Source organism: Anguilla anguilla, chromosome 17, assembly GCF_013347855.1.
Source record: "Anguilla anguilla isolate fAngAng1 chromosome 17, fAngAng1.pri, whole genome shotgun sequence".
NCBI classification, from domain to species: domain Eukaryota; kingdom Metazoa; phylum Chordata; class Actinopteri; order Anguilliformes; family Anguillidae; genus Anguilla; species Anguilla anguilla.
The window spans coordinates 26,994,685-27,017,969 of record NC_049217.1 but is presented as its reverse complement, the minus strand read 5'-3'; the positions used below and the strand labels follow the sequence as shown (position 1 = coordinate 27,017,969).

Here is a 23,285-nt window from a genome sequence, read left to right as displayed (position 1 = left end):
GCTGGAGGATGAAGCCCTGTCCAATGACTTTAGAGGTATTTGCTTGAACTTGAGCAGGTCACATCTCCACACAGTAAAACCCCGAACTTACGGGATTTCACGTTTTTTCCTTCTTCTTCTTCTTCTTTTTTTTTTTTTGCCATTTACATCATCACAAATACTCCAGGCCCAAAGAATATGTCACCACATTGGACATTTGGTTACATCAGCCAGTAAAAACATCGAATACACACACAAAATGGATACATATATAGAAGTGTGTGTGCAACTCTGGAGCCACTTCATTTGCAATGTTCTGGAAATGAGAGGGAACTAGCAAGCTAACCACCGTTTTTTTATACTGACGACTAGATAAACTAGGCTATGTCGATCCATCCATCCATTATCTATACCCGCTTATCCTAAGCAGGGTCGCGGAGGGTGCTGGAGCCTATCCCAGCACGCATTGGGCGAGAGGCAGGAATACGCCCTGGACAGGCCGCCAATCTATCGCAGCTAGGGTATGTCTTTTTATGAAAAAAGAAATCCCGTAGCGACAAAACAGTAATTGACAATGAGATAGCAGATACTTGTGCAAAACAGGCATCGAAGTCACGAGAAATAGATTAAAATGATTAGTAAATCAGAGGCTAAATGGTTAATAAAAAGTCGTACTAAAAAGGTGACATGGAATGAAATACAGGAAGTAAAAGTCGCCATTTATTTTCCATTAATCCACTGGTTGGGAATATAAGGGGTGGATGGGGAAAACAGGAAAGAGGATAATGTTATTTTGAGAATAAGACTTGGTCACACTGGACTAAATAGTAGCCTGTTTATTATAAAGAAGTGTTAATCAGGTAGACGTGATTTTTGTGGTGAGGAAGAAATTGTTATTTCACACAATTAATAATTGTGGTAAATATAACTTGCGAAAGAGGAATACTGAGGACAAGTTTTTATTTTTGTTCATTAAATGGACTATATATAATAAGTAATATAGCATATAGTTTTGGTAATAAGGCTGTTCAAGATTCAAAACCTATTGAAGTCAAAGTTAAACAATATATAATAATAAAATATAATAATAAATATCTGTTTGGAAAACAATGTAGTTGCTTTTTATTTCGTATCTGTAATCAATGCACAATGGCTCTCATAATGGCTTACAAGAAAAAAAAAATACTTGGGCTGAATATGTCAGTTCAATAAATAATAAATAAATACAGATAAATAAAAAAATAGAAATATTGAGCTGAATGGCCTGTTCTCGTTATGTACTATGTTTGTCGGTCAAATAGTTTCCCCAAATAAGTACAATAGTATAATTTATTCAACAATGTTAAATACAAAATCTTATTTGTGTACACAATTTGTGAACAATATAGGTGTAACACAGCTGAATTGTTCATTAATTCCACCCTAAATGATCGCCATTTGATGTTTTCATCGGACGCATACACTTTGAATGACCACATTCTCTTAAGATGCTAAGATGAAAAAACACAGGGTCATGTTATTTGAAATAATTTAGGAAATACTGGGTAGCATTGCTTTGGAATAGCCTACAGCTAGTTTAATTTGTGTGAGCTAAGATATCCAATATTGTTTCTTGTAACTTGGCCTAATATTGATATCACTACTTTTAATGACAGGCTTAGATTTGATAAATTTGAATAAGAGTGCTTTGTATGTGTGGGAAAACTTGGAATTTTTGTACGTTGAAAACGTGTTTTTCTTCAGATAATACTCACGATATGGTGCTAAATTCAGTTCTCCATTGTGGTTAAACTGCAATACAACCGCCATAAAAAACCGTCGCCAGTGATTCCGCTAACGACTTTCGATGTCGCGGGTAGCTCCGCCACTGCCAGCGTAGTTTACACACTGGATTTCAAGACAGCGATGTAGAAATTAGCCTATTGTATGGCAAGCAGAACTTTTAAAGAAAGGAGAATCGCCAGAGGCGCGGAGTCAGAGCCTCGGGGCTTTACGGGAAAGTTTGGGACTTCGAAGCGATGGACGCAAGTTCTAAAAAGGGGACGAAGAAATGGAATTTAAATAAATGACAAACACATCTGGATCTCATTTGGCGCCGGTTGAAAGACATATAAAGACCTACTTAAAAATAGCATTTTAACTCCGATGTATTTTCATTTTTCTAACAGAAAATAGAGAAATGGTAGCCTTTTTTAAAAAACACGACTGATCAACGCCCGATATCTTTTGTGTCTACTCCTGAGTCCGTGTATCTGTGTGTGTTTGTGTGTGTGTGTATCTTAGGTGTGTATGTGTGGACTACCTATGTATGTCTGCGTACGGTGCATGCGCCGTGCTGCTGACGTCCGTGTAGCTGTTGTGCTCAGTGAGTTCGACAGAAAGTAGTTTGTCTTGGGAGTCGGAGCAAGAGAATCGCATTTTTAAAGCTTACGTTGTCCTGTGTGTTCTAATCGACAACATCGAAAGCCCTTCGAAGATCAGTTGGAGACGAGTGACCAGCGTGTTCTGTGGATCTACCGATGGTTGAACAAGAAATTCCGCCGAAGTTCTGAGTAATGTTAACGTCATTTGGATACCTGAAAGACCGTATCCTACATACTGGCTTGCCATCTAAGTGAACTTCAAATACACAGAAGAATAAGTCATCATAGCTAGCTAACTCTGGCTAGCTCTTTGAAAATCTGATAATTGATGTCAGTCACTCACGGGACGGGACTGTCTTTGCTGTTTCACAACGCACATGGGGTAAGTCCTAAAGAAGTGTTATCAAGCGGATACGAGCGTCAGCCAGCAAGCAGTCAAAGGATAACGTGTTTTTACTTTTGTGTATTGATTAGTTATTACTAGATTAACCGACTGTATGAACGTGGCATTTTCCCCTTAAAATGTATAGTATATCTCGTGCTTATTTCGCCACCTTGAAAATATTTTCCCAAACAAAACAACGTATCGCTGTGGATCATCATTGTCACAATGGAAAGGTTGTCTTAATGGGGCCAGTCTTGTTCATTATTTCAATGCTAGCTACAAAACTTATCAGCAAACCAGGATCGTGTGGAATATCTACACTAACACACTCGTACTAAGCGTACATCAACGAAATACAATGATCGGCTGAACGTTGAACTGAATATTTGAAAGTTGGGAGTGGACTGCTGGGTTCGCTTTTGTTTCTGGGTCAACGCATCATACCTCGTTACTAAACAATATCACAGCTCTGCGATAAACAACGTGTGTTTTAAGCGTAAGAAAGAACCGAAGATAATTGCTAACGTGGAATGTTAAACATTAACAGGCGGGTGCGGGTGGCGGATCATTGTGTATTGTGGCTGGGAATTGTCATTGGGGACATAAGGGGGCCCCTGGCAGCCTCACAGCGTGTCCCTCTCGGTGGTGTAGCTGGCTTAATACGGATCCCGCTGTTTTGGGTTTTCGGATGTTGAGGAGATGTTCTCATGCACCGCTGTGGTGGTCGCTTTGTGCTTAAAGAATGTATTAATGAAAGACAAAGCCTCCATTATACCATTAGACGGAGTGTATATCCGTGCTGTAGGCGTTCGTGTTCTCCAGCAGCGCGCGGAGACAAAGCGCGTAAGCAAGTCTCAAAGCCGATGCTATTGGAAACTACGGTTAGCAGCTACTGAAATCATGGAAAGTGGACAGATAAGCCGCGAGGGTCAGGCCCACCCTGGTACTACAACACCCTGCCTTGAATCTGTATTCAAATTTGACAAGTGCCATAATTCAAAAACCTCGTGTTCCTACATCACGGTCGACAAAACGGCAGTGATGTAGTGGGGAACTTGATTAAGAATGGGTGGGTGTGTTTGTGGAAAAGTGCATGTGATTGGGGGGGGCGCAGCAGAACGATGGTGTCACTGAGAGAGACGGACAGTGTGCGTGTATGAAAGAGAAACAATGAAGACAAGGCAATGGGTGTGAAAAAGACAGTTAGTGCGCGCACGTGCGTCCCTGTGTGGTAGTCATTTATGCCTTTCCTCCTGGTCTGTAATGCTTCTGTAAGTGGTCTGAATTCGACCAGCTGGGCACTAATGAAACAAGGCTCTGTGCATCAGTTAAAACAAGGCAGCTATGGACAGCACAGTGTTGAGAATGGCACGCTTCTCTGCAGATCTGCACCATCCCAGGACAGAGTGGAGTGTAGCAGGCAAGTGCTGAATGAATATCCTGTTGTTGGGTGGTGTGGAAGGGTGGAGCAGTAGGGTGCCCAGTGAGACCCCTTTGTGAAAGAAATCCTGCCTGCTTTGTCTGAATGGACACACACACACTTGCGCTCACACGCAGTTGTGAGGATACTGAAAGTAAGAAATGACATTTCTGTGTGTGTGTGTGTGTGTGTGTGTGTGTGTTGTGTGTTTCCCACTAACTGGCTCCACTGCTTTTAAAACTTGTATTTGTGGAACTGAAAATATCATTTTCACAACTTCTCGAGAATTTTATTATATCAGCCATAGACGGCATTTCCCGGAATTCACCAGCCAGACCCCACGGTTTGCACCATGCTCCAGCCAGTTGCCACAGTTTCCACACTGCACCAGTCCGACACTACATTTCCCACAACACACTAGTCAGGAACTACATGTCCCACAACCACCATGTCTCCTTGGCTGTGACATTTCCCACAATGCCTCAGCGTCGTGCGTGGTGGTCAGCGGTGTAACTGGACACTGGAACAAGATGTGTACTGAAGTGGCGTGAGAAGCCCAGTCGAATAAAGGAATGTGTAAATAAATAAACGCCAGTTCTCTGTGGGAACTGGACTCCAGGAAAGGGGGGTTGGCCCCGGCCATGGTCCTGTGTGGGGATGGGGACACACTCACCGGCAGTGAAAGGAGAAGCAAGCAAGGCGGAAATCCCGTGCGTCACCTGCCCCATATACAGAACCAAAGTAAGGGAAGGCCGATTAAAGCCTGGAGGCCCTGTGGCCGTAGTAGTAGTATTGGATCTGTAAAGGTCTGTTTTTTTTTCTGTGCTGTCACGTTGTCCTCGTGAGTGCATGTGAGGACACGAAAAACATTCACTGCATCTGCACCGACCCCAGACCATTGTGAGTTCTGTCCCCTCCTGCAAGACCAAAGACCTTAAACATGGCACCCACCACGCTTCAGCGTACAGAGGAATTGTGGGTAATCACTCTGTCTGCATGGAGAGAGAAAAAGAGGAATTTATCCCTTTCTCACAGAGACCGATTGTGTGTAATGGCCCTGTCAGTATAAGAGAGCGGGATTGTGGGTAATGACCTTGCCTCCGGCTAGCCTGCTTGTTTTGTCCAGCGGCGCGCGTGCACAGAAGCTGCTTCGCACCGTGGTTATGGCGGATGGACGGTTGACCCTGTGAAGACAGGGTGTGCTTACAAACAGAGCACTTTATCACAATCAGACCTATCAGACCTGACCGGCAGTCAAACTCGAGTCCACTCCCAGCCGTGCAGTGCGCTGTGATCGCTGCCTCGGTTCTGCGCTGTCTGCACTTGAGAAGGTGTTTTGGCAATGTTGCTGCAGATAGCCTGTGGTGCTAAGGGCCATCAGGATTGTACATGCAGACCTGGCAGAAAAGCTCTCTCTCTCTTCTGAAAAACACTTAATCTGGGCGTGGCAACCATGGCAACCTGAACTGCCTTCTGGAATAAACCCCGAGCTTCGGTGCAAGTCACAACACAGCTTCAGTCTGATCGCCAAGATCTGGGAAGAGCTCTATTGTATATTTCGCACACACGCGCACAGTTCTCATCTAACCAGACGTTGTTGATCCTGTGCTTTTTTTATAATGTATTTTTATTGATGTGTGTTGTAAATATTTATGCCGAGAGAGCGCAGAGCTCTGTCCCTCGTGACTTTAAACAAAATGCCTGGGATGCCCCAGATTTAAAACCAGTTTTTGTTAGATGTCCCTAATGCTTTACCCGCTCACTGTTCAGCACGGCAGTGATGCAATCTGTTCGCTGTAACTGTGGAACAGGCCCGAACGCATGCATGCGCGTAAACATGCGCACTCGCCCTGGTCTGTCTGGGTTGCTGGACAGATTCGTGTGAAAAGACAGGAAGAGTTTTCTTCTGCCAGTCACTGCGGTCATGTTACGGTAATGTGTGTCTAATCGCAATGGTCGTGTAGAGAGGATGTGTTTAATCAGTGCGGTCATGTTGCGGTAATGTGTTGCTAATCGCAATGGTCGTGTAGAGAGGATGTGTTTAATCAGTGCGGTCATGTTGCGGTAATGTGTGGCTAATCGCAATGGTCATGTAGAGAGGATGTGTTTAATCAGTGCGGTCATGTTGCGGTAATGTGTGGCTATTCGCAATGGTCGTGTACAGAGGATGTGTTTAATCAGTGCGGTCATGTTGCGGTAATGTGTTGCTAATCGCAATGGTCAGGTAGAGAGGATGTGTTTAATCAGTGCGGTCATGTTGCGGTAATGTGTGGCTAATCGCAATGGTCAGGTAGAGAGGATGTGTTTAATCAGTGCGGTCATGTTACGGTAATGTGTTGCTAATCGCAATGGTCAGGTAGAGAGGATGTGTTTAATCAGTGCGGTCATGTTGCGGTAATGTGTGGCTAATCGCAATGGTCGTGTAGAGAGGATGTGTTTAATCAGTGCGGTCATGTTGCGGTAATGTGTTGCTAATCGCAATGGTCATGTAGAGAGGATGTGTTTAATCAGTGCGGTCATGTTGCGGTAATGTGTGGCTAATCGCAATGGTCAGGTAGAGAGGATGTGTTTAATCAGTGCGGTCATGTTACGGTAATGTGTGGCTAATCGCAATGGTCGTGTAGAGAGGATGTGTTTAATCAGTGCGGTCATGTTGCGGTAATGTGTGGCTAATCGCAATGGTCAGGTACAGAGGATGTGTTTGATCAGTGCGGTCATGACGTGATGCCGTGTGGCTGATAACTGGTGCTCAGGTTGCGGTGATGACTGTCTGTTCACACCAGTCGTGTTAGAATGGTGTGAAAGGGCGTGCTTTTGTTCCTCTACTGTTATCCAACCTGATTGTCTGGGTGTATCCAACAAGCCTCTACAGTTTGAGCTACTGTGTGACCCCCTCCATCAAAACATGCACGTGTACATATATACACATATATACGGTGGGTGGGTCTGTGACATCATTTGCCCCAAACATTATGATGCCCTGAAATGGGGGGGACTGATGATAAAAAGTGCTGTAATTTCTACATTGCGAAACCAAAATGTATAAAAATGCCCTTAAATAAAAGCTGACAATGTGCACTGTAACCATATGTGAATTCTTTGATTACAAATCTAAAATCGTGGCGTACAGAGCCAAAAAAAAAAAATATATATATATATGTCTTTGTCTCAAACATTATAGCTCTCACTGTATATAATACATTTGTGGTAATGTGCATGTGAATGTCGCAGAGTGCTATGTTTCTCTATATTTACATAGGTGATGGTGTCTATGACTAATACCTCTTCTGTCCACTCTGACATGGTCGAACTTGGGGACAACGTTTGCCTTGAAGGTGCAGTAAGTTTGGAGAAACCAAACTTACTGCACTGCGGTACCTTTGCTCAGCTTTTAGCTGTGTAGCCTGCTCTGACAGCATTGTGAACTGGCAACATGATTGACAGGCTGAGAGCTGTCCTTATTGGCCTGCTTGCTGAGAGCTGTCCTGATTGGTTGTTAAGATTCATGCGCGGTGACGTTGAGTGGCTAATCCTGGGGCAGTCAGGGGCCGCGTTTTTTGTTTTTTGGAGCCTTATCATTTATTGATGTCTGTCGAAATTATGGAAGGAAGTTATACCAAATATAACAAAAGTGTTTTAAGGAAACTTACATTCTGAACCCTTGAGCTGCTTCTGGGGCAGAATTAGAGATGGTGTTTGCTTTGGGTTGATTCTTTCTGTCAATACAAGTGTCCTGAGACAAATGAGCTCGTTTCATACTTTTTTTTCGAATGCCCTCCACCTCTAATAAGAGTCCACTTATTAAAAAATAAATAAATAAAAATAATCTGAATGATACGTATTTTTTGTCTTGCTACTGTAGATTTTCACCTGTGCGGTGTCATGCCAGTAAAGTACTTTACTATGGAAATGTATTGACAGTGTAAGAGAAGCCGCTTAATACTGCAGGTAAAGCTGTCTCTTTGCCCTCTTGCAGCTTTAGTCTGAAAGCCTCATTAATGTTAAAGTTGAACATTTCCAGAACACTAGTCTGTCATACAGGAAGTGGTACTGCTGCTCGCTTGCAGGCTGTGTGTTTATGTGGTCAGCGACTGAGCAATAGGCGATTTAAATTCTATTTTAAATTATTATTTTCTTTTTTTTGACAAATCCACCCCTTTGCACATCTCTGAGAAGATCTGTGTTGATGAGTGTGACTGCGTGCATGCGTGTGTGTGCGTGTGTGAGAGAGATGGTGAGACTGCATGTCTCTGTGAGTGTGTGTGTGAGAGAGAGAGAGTGAGTGACAGTGTGTGTTTGTCTCTTTTATTTGTATGTGTGTGTGTGTGTTTGTGTGTGTGTGTGTGTGTGCACGCACGCGCTTGCGAATGAATGTGGCTGTGTTACAAAACATTGGATGGCTTTAGAAATCATTGAGCAAGAAACTTTTACGTACTTCCCAAGTTACCAGTACAAGGCCTACTCTTTTTTTATAGCCTGTTCAAGCAGCTTCGTACAGCCCTGCATACTGCATCATTATAAGCTCTTTGTCAGCAGAGGTGACGGACAGGAACTGTTTTGGACACGGTTAGCAATCTGGTATTTTCACTAAAAGGCTCTAAAAACTCACTTGTATTGAGTAATTGCGTATGAATGTGTACAGTAGCTGCAAGCAGCAATGCGAGGGTCCAAGCACAAGTCATTTATCCACCAGCACCGGCCTTTGTTTCCCTCAGAAGCGCGAGCATTGAATTAGCTGCACCAGTCTCCGAGGAGTGTTGCCAAAAGGTTTTTCATAGGTTCGTGGCGACAAAGCTAACAGTGACAGTAATATGCAAATAATGCAAACGGAATTGAAACAAATTGGCTTGGAGTATTGCATAATATCATTTCTAGTTGAGTATGCATGGATTTGTTGTTGGGTTACAGGCGATGTATTGTTAGCTAGCTGACTAATTATGTAATGCCCCCCCCCCCCCCCCCCCCCCCGGGTATTGTAAAGGGGTAAAAATTATTAATTTTCCTCATTAATATTTACTAGCTTGCATAAATGTGGTAATAGCTGTTTATTACTAAACCACATTGTGTAATTTTTTAATATGTGTCTGTTAACTAATACATGTAACAGAGTGCACAAGTTTCGGCTAGACTGTGACAGGCTTGTGTCCTGAAGCCTGCACAGTATAGGTCCCAGTCTGTGTTAGGACAGGAATGGATGTTTCTGTGTGTGTGTGTGTGTGTACATGTGTGTACGTGTGTGTGTGTGTGTGTGTGTGTATGTGTGTGTGTACATGTGTGTGTTTTATGTTGTTTGCTTGTAGAAGTGGAACTGATATCTTACTCCACTCCCTGTGTGTGTGTGTGTGTGTGTGTGTGTGTGTGCATGCATGTGTGTGCATGTATGTACATGTGCATGTGTGCATGTGAGTTTTAAGCTTTTGCCTGAAATGTTTCCTGTATGTCTTTGTGGTAGACTGCTTTTCAGAGTTTGTGCGTCAGATGTGTGACACAGACATTCTCTCTCTCTCTCTCTCTCTCTCTCTCCCCCTCGCTCTCTCTCTCTCTCCTCTTTCCCTCTCCCTCAGATTCAGATATGCTGTTTAGTCATGATGATGCATGCTATCATATTGCCTAAGAAATAATTTGTTGAATGATTCGTTTGCAGAAATAACGACTACCACTGGATGTACAGCGGTACTTTATGTCATTGTAAGATCAAGAAAAAAAAAAATATGTTACAGTTATATTGTACTGTTGATGATTTTTAAAAGGATGAAATCAAACTTTTTTTTTTTCTTGGAAAGCTATGTCTTTGCAACCTGGACTAAGCACCTGCCACTGTGAGCCAATTGGTCGACTGCCTGAAGCTGTAAGTTGGTTATCTTGATTGCGTGTGACTACAAATGTCCAAATAGAAGAGAAGAAGAATTTGAATTTCTTTATTGTCATTGTACTGGTGCGTACAACGAAATTCAGGCGCACTGCCTGAGCGGAGCTCAAATATACAAGATAAAACAAGGTAATAATAATATAAAAAGATAGGACGTAGTTTTTATTAATAACTGGGGAGTGGGAAAGAAGACCAGTTGACGGTGCGTTCGAGAAAATGTTGGAGCCCGTTTTATCTGACCCAAAACTTCTTATTTACACAATAGAGTTACTCAGGGCTTTGTGTTTGTAGAGTAAGCAAGCGGTGGGTCTGCGTCTGTATTAGCTGGGGGATTTGAGGCTCTGCTTCTGTGCTGCTGTCCTTTCTGCTCGCGTTTCGTCTGCAAATCCGCCCGTTTGGGCACCTCTCCGAGAAGTGTGTTTTAGTGTGTGTGCGAGCGTGTGTGCGTGAGCGTGTGTGCGTGAGCGTGTGTGTGGGCGTTTGTGTGGGCGTTTGTGTGAGTGTGTGTGTGTGAGCGTGTGTGTGTGAGCGTGTGCGTGAGCGTGTGTGTGAGCGTGTGTGTGAGTGTGTGTGTGAGCGTGTGCGTGAGCGTGTGTGTGGGCGTTTGTGTGAGTGTGTGTGTGAGCTTGTGTGCGTGAGCGTGTGTGTGAGTGTGTGTGTGAGCTTGTGTGCGTGAGCGTGTGTGTGAGCTTGTGTGTGTGAGCGTGTGTGCGTGAGCGTGTGTGTGGGCGTTTGTGTGGGCGTTTGTGTGAGTGTGTGTGTGAGCTTGTGTGTGTGAGCGTGTGCGTGAGCGTGTGTGTGGGCGTGTGTGTGAGCTTGTGTGTGTGAGCTTGTGTGTGTGAGCTTGTGTGTGTGAGTGTGTGTGCGTGAGCGTGTGTGTGGGCGTTTGTGTGGGCGTTTGTGTGAGCGTGTGTGTGAGCTTGTGTGTGTGAGCGTGTGCGTGAGCGTGTGCGTGAGCGTGTGCGTGAGCGTGTGCGTGAGCGTGTGTGTGAGCTTGTGTGTGTGAGTGTGTGTGAGCGTGTGTGCGTGAGCGTGTGTGTGGGCGTTTGTGTGGGCGTTTGTGTGAGTGTGTGTGTGAGCTTGTGTGTGTGAGCGTGTGCGTGAGCTTGTGTGTGTGAGCGTGTGCGTGAGCGTGTGTGTGTGAGCGTGTGTGGGCGTTTGTGTGGGCGTGTGTGTGTGAGTGTGTGTGTGAGCTTGTGTGCGTGTGCGTGAGCGTGTGTGTAGGCGTTTGTGTGAGCGTGTGCGTGAGCCCGTGTGTGGGCATGTGTGCAAGCTTGTACGTGATCGTGTGTGTATGTGTGTCTTGTTTCTTTGTCTATGTTTATTTGTGTGTGTGTGTCTGTCTGTCTCTCTGTGTATATTTTTGTGTGTGTGTGTCTGTCTGTCTGTTTCTGTGTGTGTGTGTGTGTGTGTCTGTTTCTTTGTCTATGTAAATGTGTGTATTGTGTATGTGTGTATTTGTGTGTGCGTGTGCGTGGCGGTATTTTGGGGGGGGGGGGCGGGGGTGGAAGGCTGGGCTGTACGGTTGGTTGATGAGGTGAAGAGGTTTGGCCTGCAGGGCGAGCCATCACTGAACACCCATCGATGCCAGCCTGATAAGACACGCTTGCTACACTGCGTGCGGTTTCAGGGTAGATAAGCTCATAAATTAGCTACACGCTCACTGATTCTCTAGTGCCATTTGATTTTTCATTTGCGCAATGCAGTCAACCTGGTAAAATACCCGATAGTCCTTGGCTGTGTGAGCAAGAGAAGCCACTGGATTGGTGGATACAATGTCACGTGTTTCTTTGCGTGAAAGCGCCCCTTTTTGAGAGCCTTTAGTGGTGAGTGCCTTTACTGACCGAGTCAGTCAGTCACTGAGCCTTTACTCACAGTTGGTCAGTCACTGAGCTTTTACTGACCGAGTCAGTCAGTCAGTCATGGAGCCTTTACTGACAGTTGGTCAGTCACTGAGCCTTTACTGGCAGAGTCAGTCAGAAACGGAGCCTTTACTGGCAGAGTCAGTCAGAAACGGAGCCTTTACTGGCAGTTGGTCAGTCACTGAGCCTTTACTGATAGTTGGTCAGTCACTGAGCCTTTACTGACCGAGCCATTCAGTCACTGAGCCTTTACTGACAGTTGGTCAGTCACTGAGCCTTTACTGACCGAGTCAGTCAGTCACGGAGCCTTTATTGACAGTTGGTCAGTCACTGAGCTTTTACTGACCGAGTCAGTCAGTCAGTCATGGAGCCTTTACTGACAGTTGGTCAGTCACTGAGCCTTTACTGACAGTTGGTCAGTCACTGAGCCTTTACTGAGTGAGTCACTCTAGGGCCAAAACTATTCTCCTGGTGAGTGCCTTTGCTAACTGAGCCACTCAACTCTGCATGTACACACACACACACACACACACACACACACAAAGGGTGTATTGATGGGGAACACTGCTTTGGTGCACAAGGATATTTAGGAGACTCTAAAGGGTGACTCAGCTCTATTTTTACACTTTTTAAAAATGTTTCAGCTTACCAACTGTCATTTGAACCTTAAACAAGGAACACAGACTGAGATAGAGATAGCTTATGTTGCAGTCTACTCGAGCCTTACTTCCCCTCTGCGCGATAATGTCAGTTACACGAATAATAGAGAGTGCCTTCTTTCCCGTGAAGTAGGGCAGATCCACCCACGTTTATCCCTTCCTTCAGAACCAGGAGGAGTGGCTCCGCCTCCTTGTAGGGGACCTGAGGTGCACAGTGCTGATTTTGTGGTTTATCATGGCCTGCCACAGTTCGAGTGACTGCAAGAGTTGCACACAAAGCGCACACATCGGTCTCTTAAACCCTCACACACTCTTACACAGCGGCTCTCAGCCTCCTCCTTTTGGTGAGCAGGAATCGGAGGAACAGCCCATGGTAATGTCTGAAAGGTAGTTTTTTTTCCGTCTGCCAGCGCTGGTTTAATGCGTTTCTATTAATAATAGTATTTGATTGGATTTCGGTTGTTTGCAGTCAAGACACAGCTCTGAGTGCCACTGGCTTCCTCCTAATACATTTCTTCTGGGCTGGCATGACCTTTCGGGTTGTTGTAGCTCAATTCTGGTTGTGAAATGGTCACAGATAAGCGATGACAGTTGACTCATAAAAACCTTCCTGATTAAAGGGGAAGTCTTTCTCTTTTGTCATGCTATTTTTTCTCTTTGCTAGTTAAAGGTGGCGCTTTGTTAGCTTCCTGCGCGGATGTGAGAACGGTGTACTATGTGCTCAGTGCAGAGTGGGCTGGCTCAAGCTGCACGGTGCGTTGCATTCGATTGGGGGCAGGCCTCACGGCTGTGGAGAGCTCCAGTGTTGGAGAGCAACCGCTTGCGGTGATTCTGCTGAGCGAAAGAAGCAAATGCCGTTTTGTGTCTTTGTGGTTGTTGTGCTGCCGTGGCGACACAACAGGTGTTTTTGTTCAGGTTCAGCTGATGCCAATCAGATGATTCTCTGGTGGGTGGAGGTTGGGTGGTCAGGTAATCTTCCTGCCCTGGTGGGGGGTGGGGGGTGGGGGGTGGGGGGGGGGCAGGTAGAGCTCTGTGTGTTTGGGTGGATTAATTCTGACAGGATAGAGGACAGGGGTGACCCAACCCCCTAATTGGGGGGGGGGGGGGGGTTGTAAGGGGGGCAGGTAGAGCTCTGTGTGTCTGGGTGGATTAATTCTGACAGGATAGAGGACAGGGGTGACCCCACCCCCTAATTGGGGGGGGGAAGGTGGGGTTGCAGGAGGGCAGGTAGAGCTCTGTGAGTCTGGGTGGATTCATTCTGACAGGGTAGAAGGACAGGAGTGACCCCGCCCACTAATTGGCGCTTATCAGGTGTTTCCGGGGCAACGCAACACCTGGCGCCATTGTGCGCCCAGATCAGGTGAAAGGGGCGTGGCTTTGCAGGTTGGGTTTCAGGGGGCGGACGGGGCGCTGCTGTTGTCGTTTTAAACGCGGAGGGCGTCCGGACCGGAGCGGAGGCGAGCGAGGGAGAGAGAGCGCGGAGGGGAGCGCTGACCTTTCACGCCGTTGGGCTTCTCGCGTCGGGTGTGAGAGAGAGCGGCTTTCGCAGCGTGGCAGAAAACGGGCCGAGCTGCCTCTGCTCGGCCGCCGCCGCAGATTTCACACCTCCCGTCGTTTCCTGTGATACCAATCTCGCTTCTTCCTGGCGTCACGCAGCTCCCTGTCTCTCACGCGTTCTCACGAGAATTTAAATTCAAATTCAAATCCAAATGGCTTCATTATGACTTTATATGTGGGAATTAAACTATTGTTGCCAAAGCAACACAATATACTATATACAATAAACAACAAATACTTGTAGTTATATACATTTATATATAAATATATATATATATATATATATATATATATAATTTGTTTCATTTATTAGTATCTGTCAGTATGTGAAGGAAACTTAAGTATGAATAAAAATGGTCTTACAACAAACTTACATACTGCACCTTCAAGTGGTTTTAGTCTTGTAATGAGACTTAAAATCTAATTTTTTTCTCTCAAGTTGAAAATATTTTCTTGGTCAAAGTTCCTGTTTTCTTGATGAGTGAAATTGTTTTACCCCACTGAGCAATCTTGAAATGAGTCAAACTGTCTCAGCTCATTGGTAATCTTTTTGTAGTAAAAAATTAAGTCTAAATATAAGAATAAAATACTTGCTAAGATTGACTTACTGGCCTTTGCAGCGTACAGCACTGAGAGAAAGAAACCTCATTGCTGCCCTATGGTACAGAGAGAAACCTTACTGCTGCCCTACGGCAGTGAGAGAAACCTTACTGCTGCCCTATGCCACTGAGAGAAACCTCACTGCTGCCCTATGCCACAGATAGAAACCTTACTGCTGCCCTATGGCAGTGAGAGAAACCTTACTGCTACCCTATGGCACAGAGAGAAACCTTACTGCTGCCCTATGCCACAGATAGAAACCTTACTGCTGCCCTATGGCAGTGAGAGAAACCTTACTGCTACCCTATGGCACAGAGAGAAACCTTACTGCTGCCCTATGCCACTGAGAGAAACCTTACTGCTGCCCTATGGCAGTGAGAGAAACCTTACTGCTGCCCTATGGCACTGAGAGAAACCTTACTGCTGCCCTATGCCACAGAGAGAAACCTTACTGCTGCCCTATGGCACAGAGAGAAACCTTACTGCTGCCCTATGCCACTGAGAGAAACCTTACTGCTGCCCTATGCCACAGAGAGAAACCTTACTGCTGCCCTATGCCACAGAGAGAAACCTTACTGCTGCCCTATGGCACAGAGAGAAACCTCACTGCTGCCCTATGCCACAGAGAGAAACCTTACTGCTGCCCTATGGCACAGAGAGAAACCTGACTGCTGCCCTATGGCACTGAGAGAAACCTTACTGCTGCCCTATGGCACTGAGAGAAACCTTACTGCTGCCCTATGGCACAGAGAGAAACCTTACTGCTGCCCTATGCCACTGAGAGAGACCTTACTGCTGCCCTATGGCACAGAGAGAGACCTTACTGCTGCCCTATGGCACAGAGAGAAACCTTACTGCTGCCCTATGGCACAGAGAGAAACCTTACTGCTGCCCTATGCCACAGAGAGAAACCTGACTGCTGCCCTATGGCACTGAGAGAAACCTTACTGCTGCCCTATGCCTTATTTTTGAGAAGTCACTATGGAAACTGAGTAGCCTAATTCAAAACAGTGCCCAAGTGTGCGCATTTAAATGAGCCTTTGTTTTTGTTTTTGAAATGTGAGTGCAGAAGCATGTCAGCGATGTGGAGAGCATCGTGCGTGCGCCCAGGCTGGAGAGCAGGAAGTGAGCTGATCTGGCTGATCGTAGTTGCTATGACTGCAGACTGGATGGAACGCAGCACAGCGCAGGCGGCGATTGAGATGGGTCAGCGGGCAAAACCAGACCGGCAGGTTTTCACGTAGCATCCACTTCCACTGTGACAGGCCGACGTTTCCAAGGCAACAGACTGCACTTGTGCTCGTGCCCCTTGGTGTTCCGCTTGGAACCTCCGCGTTCAGTTCTCACCAAAGGACTCAACCCTGACTGAACTGCTGCTGAAGACAAACACTCTGCTTTTCACAGGAACACTCCAGTGCAAGGAGACAAAGTTTTATAACCACATTGCCCTGAAAAACACAGCCAATATAATCAGGAAAAGTATTCTGAGTGTTGGTGTATGTCCCCCCCCCCCCCCCCCCCCCCCCCCCCCCCCCCCGCCCCATTCCACACCCTAAACCCAGCCAGTGCAAAAAAAAAGACCCCTAAGTGGAGTTGACCCTAAAGTGCTGGAGTAGACAGGTGCCAATTTGTGTGTACGTAAATTTACTTTAGAAAATGAATGTACAAAAGTGAGAAATCATCTAGAAACAAATCTAAAAACATTTTTTTTTTAATTTAAAAAAAATATGAAGTCTCGTGGCTAGACTTAAAATAAAAAAGGTGTGAAGGTGATGCAGAAACACACCTAAGCCATCAAGTCGATTTCCACCCACTGCAGTGTCAGCGTTATAACCACACTTAGCGACCGGGCGCTAGCGCTTCGGTAGCTTCTGCGCTGTGCTGCGGCAAGAAACAAAAAACTGTTATAACACCTTATATGGGGTGTGAATGCAGCAAAATACACCGGAGGAGCATTGTGGATGTTCATGAACGTGTTGATATTATTTTGTCCCCTTCAAGGTCATTCAGTGTTCCAGTGATTTTGATTTGATTTGATTTGATTTGATTTGATTTGAGGAGCGTAACTCCTGGTTCTTTGTCGTCCGCACATTTAATGCGCTGTGTTAAGAGCTAATGGATACTTGCAGAGGGCGAGGTTTGGTGGCAGAGTAGGTTTTGACCTTCTCAATCAAAGGAAATGCGTCGTGCTTATAGCTTTGGCGGACGTGAGGCCGGTGAACCTGGTAACCTGGAAACTATGGACAAAATGGAAGTGACGTTGGACAGAGTGACATCCACTCTGTCGTGGTGCTGAGGCCAAAGGACAGCAGTCTTCACACATTGTTATTAGTTCCTGTAGCAGGAAGTTGTCAGCTGGTTATTGCTGGTGCGAAAAAACAGCTAGGCCTGTATGGTAGCACCTGTGTGTTGGAGCGTAGCTGGGCTGGTGTGTGTGTGTGTATGCGAATTTGAATGCGTGTGTGTGTTTACGTGTTTTTGTGTGTGTGTGCGTGTGTGTCCTCAGATGCTCTTAAGTGTTGTGTGGTCCCACATTTCCGTCGAAGTGTCATCGGTTGAATGCCGTCTTCATGTTATTTTGGGCTTCACTTACTTCTCGCATCTGACCCACTTCCATTACCTCTCTCCTCCTGCAGTTGCTTCAGAATTGCAAAAGCATGCTTCATGGTTTTATATGGATGTTAGCTGTTTTAATGTATGCTTTTTATTATGGTGTCAGGTTGCCGTAGGTTTTCACATTTAGTGCTTTATCGATGTTGCGCTTGCTGGTCACTGGTCACTGGGCCGTTAACATTGTTTTCCAGGGCCGGGACTGATGCTCTCAAACCTGCTGCGAATGGCTGACTGGATGTCATGTTGTTTGACAGGCAGTGTGAAGCAGTGGTGGATCTGAAGCAGTGCTCAGAATAATAGACTGGAGCTTATTGTGGAGCTTTTTTTGATTGTGCTGATGGTACTTTGTACTGAAAACAAACACAAATTGATTTTCTTGGCCAAAAGGTTCCATTCCTGGTGAGGATGGTGGATATTGATTTTGTTTTTCAGGGCTTTGGGGAGTCGCCTTGTTTCCAGTTTTCCCCACGTTTGGCTCAAATACCTCCTTTCTAGACTTTTTTTGTGTGTGTGTGTGTGTGTGTGTGTGTGTGTGTGTGCAGTTTTTTCCCCCTGGAAAATTCCACAGTGAAGTGCTGTGCTTGTGATCTGTTGCGGATTGATTGATTGATTGACTGGGTGATTGAATGTTTCAGGTCCTGGCACAGGACAGAACAGGTTTGGGGAGGGATTCTTTGTGCAGTTTGTAGAGGTCATTGTGTGTGTGTGGGGAGGGGGGGGCGGTGGTGAGCACAATGGTGAGGAATGCCTGCTCCAGACTGCGGTGGAGTTCCGGATTCCCCCGTTATCTCTGGACTCTGTGGCGGGGCGAGAACAGCGTCTCTAGCCAGGCTGAGATGGGGCCTGCTTGTGCGAGTGGGACGAATACCTCCACTCCACCGCCTTGCGCGTTCGTTTGTCTTCATATGTGTGTGCGTGCGTGCGTGTGCGTGCGTGTCTGTGTGCGTGGGTGTGTGTGTGCGTGTCTGTGTGAGAGAGTGATAGACCATGAGTTTATTTTGAACTTTGGGGGCAGGGCGGGGGTTGGGGCGGGGCGGGGGGGGAGCAGCGAATATTCCTGAGCGCTAAAGTAACACGCGCTCTGGCTCCCAGGCTGTGTTCGACATGCATTCGGACCACATTCCTGAGGGGCAAAAATCCAGCGCTCAGAGGCACGAAGGCACGCTATGCAGGATTTTCACCTGGAAAACATTATGAAATAACCGCGCTGAGGCGTATCTGTGATGCGCTGCCGATACTCTGTCTTTATGCAGCTTCGCCAAAACGCTGTGCGCCTTTTACCTGCGTCTGTTATTCCGAAATGTGTTTGGGATGTTTCTGGGCGTGGCTTTCTTTGTGTGTGCGGAGGGGTGGGTAGAGCCTGTGGTGTGGGATTTCAGCAGGGTGTTTGTTGCTAGCTAGCTAGCTAGCTGCTGCAATGGCAGTGGCGGAACAAGCCCAGATAGAGCGGAGACAAAGGACAAGCGTTCAAGAGCTAGAGTTACCCTTGGAATTGCTTTTCCTTGGTTTGTGACGGGTCGTTGTGTGTTCAGTGCGCAGGTCATTGTGTGTTCAGTGTGCAGTTCAGCGTGTGCTTAGTGGGCAGGTCAGCGTGTGTGCTCGTTCTGCAGGTTAGCGTGTGCTCAGTGTGTGTTCAGTACGCAGGTCAGTGTGTGTTCAGTGTGTGGTTCAGCGCATGTTCAGTGTGTAGGTCAGTGTGTGTTCAGTGTGCAGGTTAGCATGTGCTCAGTGTGTAGATCAGCGCGTGTTCAGTGCGCAGGTCAGTGTGTATTCAGTGCAGAGGTCAGTGTGTTCAGTGCGTAGATCAGCGTGTGTTCAGTGCGCAGGTCAGTGTGTGTTCAGTGCGCAGGTCAGTGTGTGTTCAGTGCAGAGGTCAGTGTGTTCAGTGCGTAGATCAGCGCGTGTTCAGTGCGCAGGTCAGTGTGCGTTCAGTGCAGAGGTCAGTGTGTTCAGTGCGTAGATCAGCGCGTGTTCAGTGCGCAGGTCAGTGTGTGCTCAGTGCGTAGATCAGCGTGTGTTCAGTGCGCAGGTCAGTGTGTGCTCAGTGCGCAGGTCAGTGTGTTCAGTGCGTAGATCAGCGTGTGTTCAGTGCGCAGGTCAGCGTGTGCTCAGTGCAGAGGTCAGTGTGTTCAGTGCGTAGATCAGCGCGTGTTCAGTGCGCAAGTCAGTGTGTGCTCAGTGCAGAGGTCTCGGTGAATGCAAGCTCAGCACTGGGAGAAGTGACGGCTGCACGCTCAGTCTAATTTTGGGCCTCGTTTCCTGTGATCAGCATGTTTCTGCTGACTGTTCTTCAGGAGTCTGCAGACCGCAGCCACAGTCTCCCAGCATCCTCTTCTCCAAACAGACACCAATCAGCCTTTTTTCTATCGCTGTTTAACCTGTATTGTAAAAGCACAGCTCATTTAATTGAAACGGGACCTTTTTTCCTGACCTTCTCTGAATGAAGGGCGTAGGTCATCCTGGAAGGCGATATGACCGATAATGTGTGTTTTGTTGTGCGTGAGATCGCATGTCGCTGAGCGCACAAGCATGTGGCTTTCATATGACACCCTAGCTGTTGTTTTTCCCCACCTGGGTAAGTTCAAACACTTAGAAAGGTTTGTACTTCAAACAAACGGAGCTCGGTTGTGAAACCTTGCCAAACATCCTTCCTCTGTGTGAGGATTCTTTTTTAAACGGTCACGTCAGGGCGCTCTTGATTTCACAACGGAATGCCCTGTTCTCCATTCTCTGTCTCCTGCCCAGTCCTCAGATCTGTATTAATCGCTTGCTAGCTGATCATGTAACGCTCTTTTTTTTTTTTTTCCTGTTCTGTTCTGTTTCCTGACAGTAACCCCGCCCCTGACCACGCCCCCGACCGACCCAATTGGCTGCTGAGGTGTGATATTGGAATGGGCGTGGCCTCCCGGCCCCACCCCCCTCCGCCAGCCGTGTGAATGACCCCGTGCGCGCACGCCCCTGCCATGAGGAACTCCAAGTACCAGCAGTACTACAACCAGTCGGTGATCCAGGTGCACTACCGCCTGGCCAAGAACCTGACGCAGAAGGAGCTGGAGGTGCGCATGCGCAGCGACGCCGGCCTCAGCGGCCTCAACGTCTTCTTCGTGCTCATCTGCGGCATCATCATCCTGGAGAACCTGCTGGTGCTCGTCGCCGTCTTCCGCAACAAGAAGTTCCACTCCGCCATGTTCTTCTTCATCGGCAACCTGGCCTTCTCCGACCTGCTGGCCGGCTCCGCCTACATCGCCAACATCTTCCTGTCGGGCCCGCGGACGTTCCGGCTGGTGCCCGTGCAGTGGTTCATCCGCGAGGGCACGGCCTTCATCGCCCTGGCCGCCTCCGTCTTCAGCCTGCTGGCCATCGCCATCGAGCGCTACATCGCCATCACCAAGGTGAAGGTGTACGGCTCCAACAAGACGTGCCGCATGTTCCTGCTGATCGGCACCTGCTGGGCCACCTCGGTGGTGCTGGGGGGGCTGCCCATCATGGGCTGGAACTGCATGGACGCGCTGCACGAGTGCTCCACCGTGCTGCCGCTCTACTCCACCCGCTACATCTTCTTCGTGGTGACCATCTTCAGCGCCATCCTGCTGTCCATCGTCATCCTCTACGTGCGCATCTACCTGATCGTGCGCCACAGCCAGCAGGAGGCGGCCAGCTCGCCGGCGTACGCCCTGCTGAAGACGGTCACCATCGTGATGGGCGTGTTCATCGTGTGCTGGCTGCCGGCCTTCAGCGTGCTGCTGCTGGACACGTCCTGCGACATGGCGTCCTGCCCCGTGCTCTCCCACGCCGACGTCTTCTTCGGCCTGGCCACGCTCAACTCGGCGCTCAACCCGCTCATCTACACGCTGCGGAGCAAGGACATGCGGCGCGAGTTCCTGCGCGTGCTCTGCTGCTGGGGGCTGCTGCACTGCGGCCAGACCGCCCACCCCTGCCTGCTGCCCCTCAAGAGCACCAGCTCCATGGAGCACTGCACCCACAAGCAGGAGCAGCAGTCCACGCCCATCATGCAGGACTGTACCAGCGTCTGAGGCGGAGGGGGGTGAGGGGGAGGGGGGGGGGGGGGGGGGGGGAGTGTGTTCACAGTCACAGCCGAGTGTGTTCAGTCACAGCCGAGTGTGTTCAGTCACAGCCGAGTGTGTTCACAGTCACAGCCGAGTGTGTCCGCGATACGAGGCGAGTGCGTCGGCAGCCAATCCTGAGCGAGTCTGCGGTCCCCGCACGACGGCATCCGCTTGCCGTTCATGATTTCACTGTCATCCACCCAGTGCATTCATGATCATTCCTCTGTGATTTCACAATCATCCACCCAGTGCATTCATGATCATTCCTCTGTGATTTCACGATGATCCACTGCGTGAATTCATCATCATTCCTCTGTGATTTCACAATCATCCACTGCGTGAATTCATCATCATTCCTCTGTGATTTCATGATGATCCACCCAGTGAATTCATCATCATTCCTCTGTGATTTCACGATGATCCACCCAGTGAATTCATCATCATTCCTCTGTGATTTCACAATCATCCACTGCGTGAATTCATCATCATTCCTCTGTGATTTCACAATCATCCACTCAGTGAATTCATCATCATTCCGTTGTGATTTCACAATCATCCCCCCAGTGCATTCATGATCATTCCTCTGTGATTTCACAATCATAGCCAAATGCATTCATGATCATTCCTCTGTGATTTCACAATCATAGCCAAATGCATTCGCTGTCACCACTAAGTTAATTCACAATCTTAGCTGGGTAACTTTGCAGTTACCTTGCTGAATTCTGAGGTAGTAAATGAAAATAGATGAAATCGGTGTCATATCACAAAGACAAAGGAGATCCCACAATGCACCTGGTCACTGACTTTAGCAACGACTGCAGTCTGTGTGCCCAGAAGAGTGCCGTTGTGAGTGATCTTGGACAGAACTTTTTTTTTTTTGCCTGGTTTTATACGTCAGTGTAAAGTTTTCACAGAGCCAAACTTATGAAATTGCACTTGCGCGTGAACGTGGGATGCAGTTTCCACGGCGACGCACGACTGCACAGAGACTGACCCTGGGAGCTTGTGAGCCTGGACTCGGGTGAGAGGGACAGGCTGCAGTGGTACGCTCCACTATAAACACACACACTGTATTACCCTGCTTCAATGTACTGCATGAAATCCTGACTCTTGTATTTAGACTTATGTGTGTGTGTGTGTGTGTGTTTTTTTTTTTTCTCCACTATTGGGTACTAATGTGATCCTCCCCAGACTCCTGTGTTTAAGGCACGGTCACACAGCCTAGTCATGATTACATGCTCACTGTGTCACCTGTGTCTGAGCGCAGTTAAAAAACCTGTTGCAGGAGGAAGAGGGGAAGTATGAAGTGTTGGGAGCTCGAGCTCCAGTATTGGCAGTATTATTGAGTATTGGAGTATTGATTGATTACTGAACATACACACACACACACACACTCACACACATGCATGCACACACAAACTGACTGAAATACCAAAACAGCATTTCAGAGCGTATTTGAGTGAACAGATCAAATTAATTTCCAAAGACAACTTTCAGATGACCGTTATTATTCAGCCCCTTCCCAAACACACACACACGCACACACACACGCACGCACACACACGCATGCACACACAACCTGACTGAAATACCAGAACAGCATTTCAGATATATGAGTGAAGAGATCAAATTCATTTCTAAAGACAACTTTCAGACAACCAAAACTTACTACTATTCTTCCGTTTCCCGAACACACACACACACACACACACACACACACACACACGCGCACACACACGTTTACTACACACATTACCCTCCGCACTACAAAAATCAGACACCCACCAACTCACCCATTTACCATTAGCAGAAATACATACATACATGCATACATTTATGTTCTGTTGCAGTGTACATATGCGTGTAACCCTGTGGACAAAGATTGCCTCGTATTATACCTATATCACGTGT

The 23,285-nt window shown here is 47.2% G+C and overlaps 1 protein-coding gene across 2 annotated transcripts; it reads left to right on the top strand.

Moving 5' to 3' along the window:
- The first annotated feature begins 1,797 nt into the window (after positions 1-1,797).
- On the top strand, positions 1,798-21,365 carry s1pr2 (sphingosine-1-phosphate receptor 2). Of its 2 annotated transcripts, none has more exons than XM_035397605.1 (2): positions 1,798-2,724; positions 20,138-21,365. In XM_035397605.1, the coding sequence occupies exon 2, from the start codon at positions 20,244-20,246 to the stop codon at positions 21,339-21,341; it is 1,098 nt and encodes a 365-aa protein (XP_035253496.1). In that variant the 5' UTR covers positions 1,798-2,724; positions 20,138-20,243; the 3' UTR covers positions 21,342-21,365. The 2 variants fall into 2 exon arrangements, with proteins under 2 accessions (XP_035253496.1, XP_035253497.1); XM_035397606.1 differs by lacking the exon at positions 1,798-2,724 and adding an exon at positions 9,397-9,995.
- Positions 21,366-23,285: the final 1,920 nt, after the last annotated feature.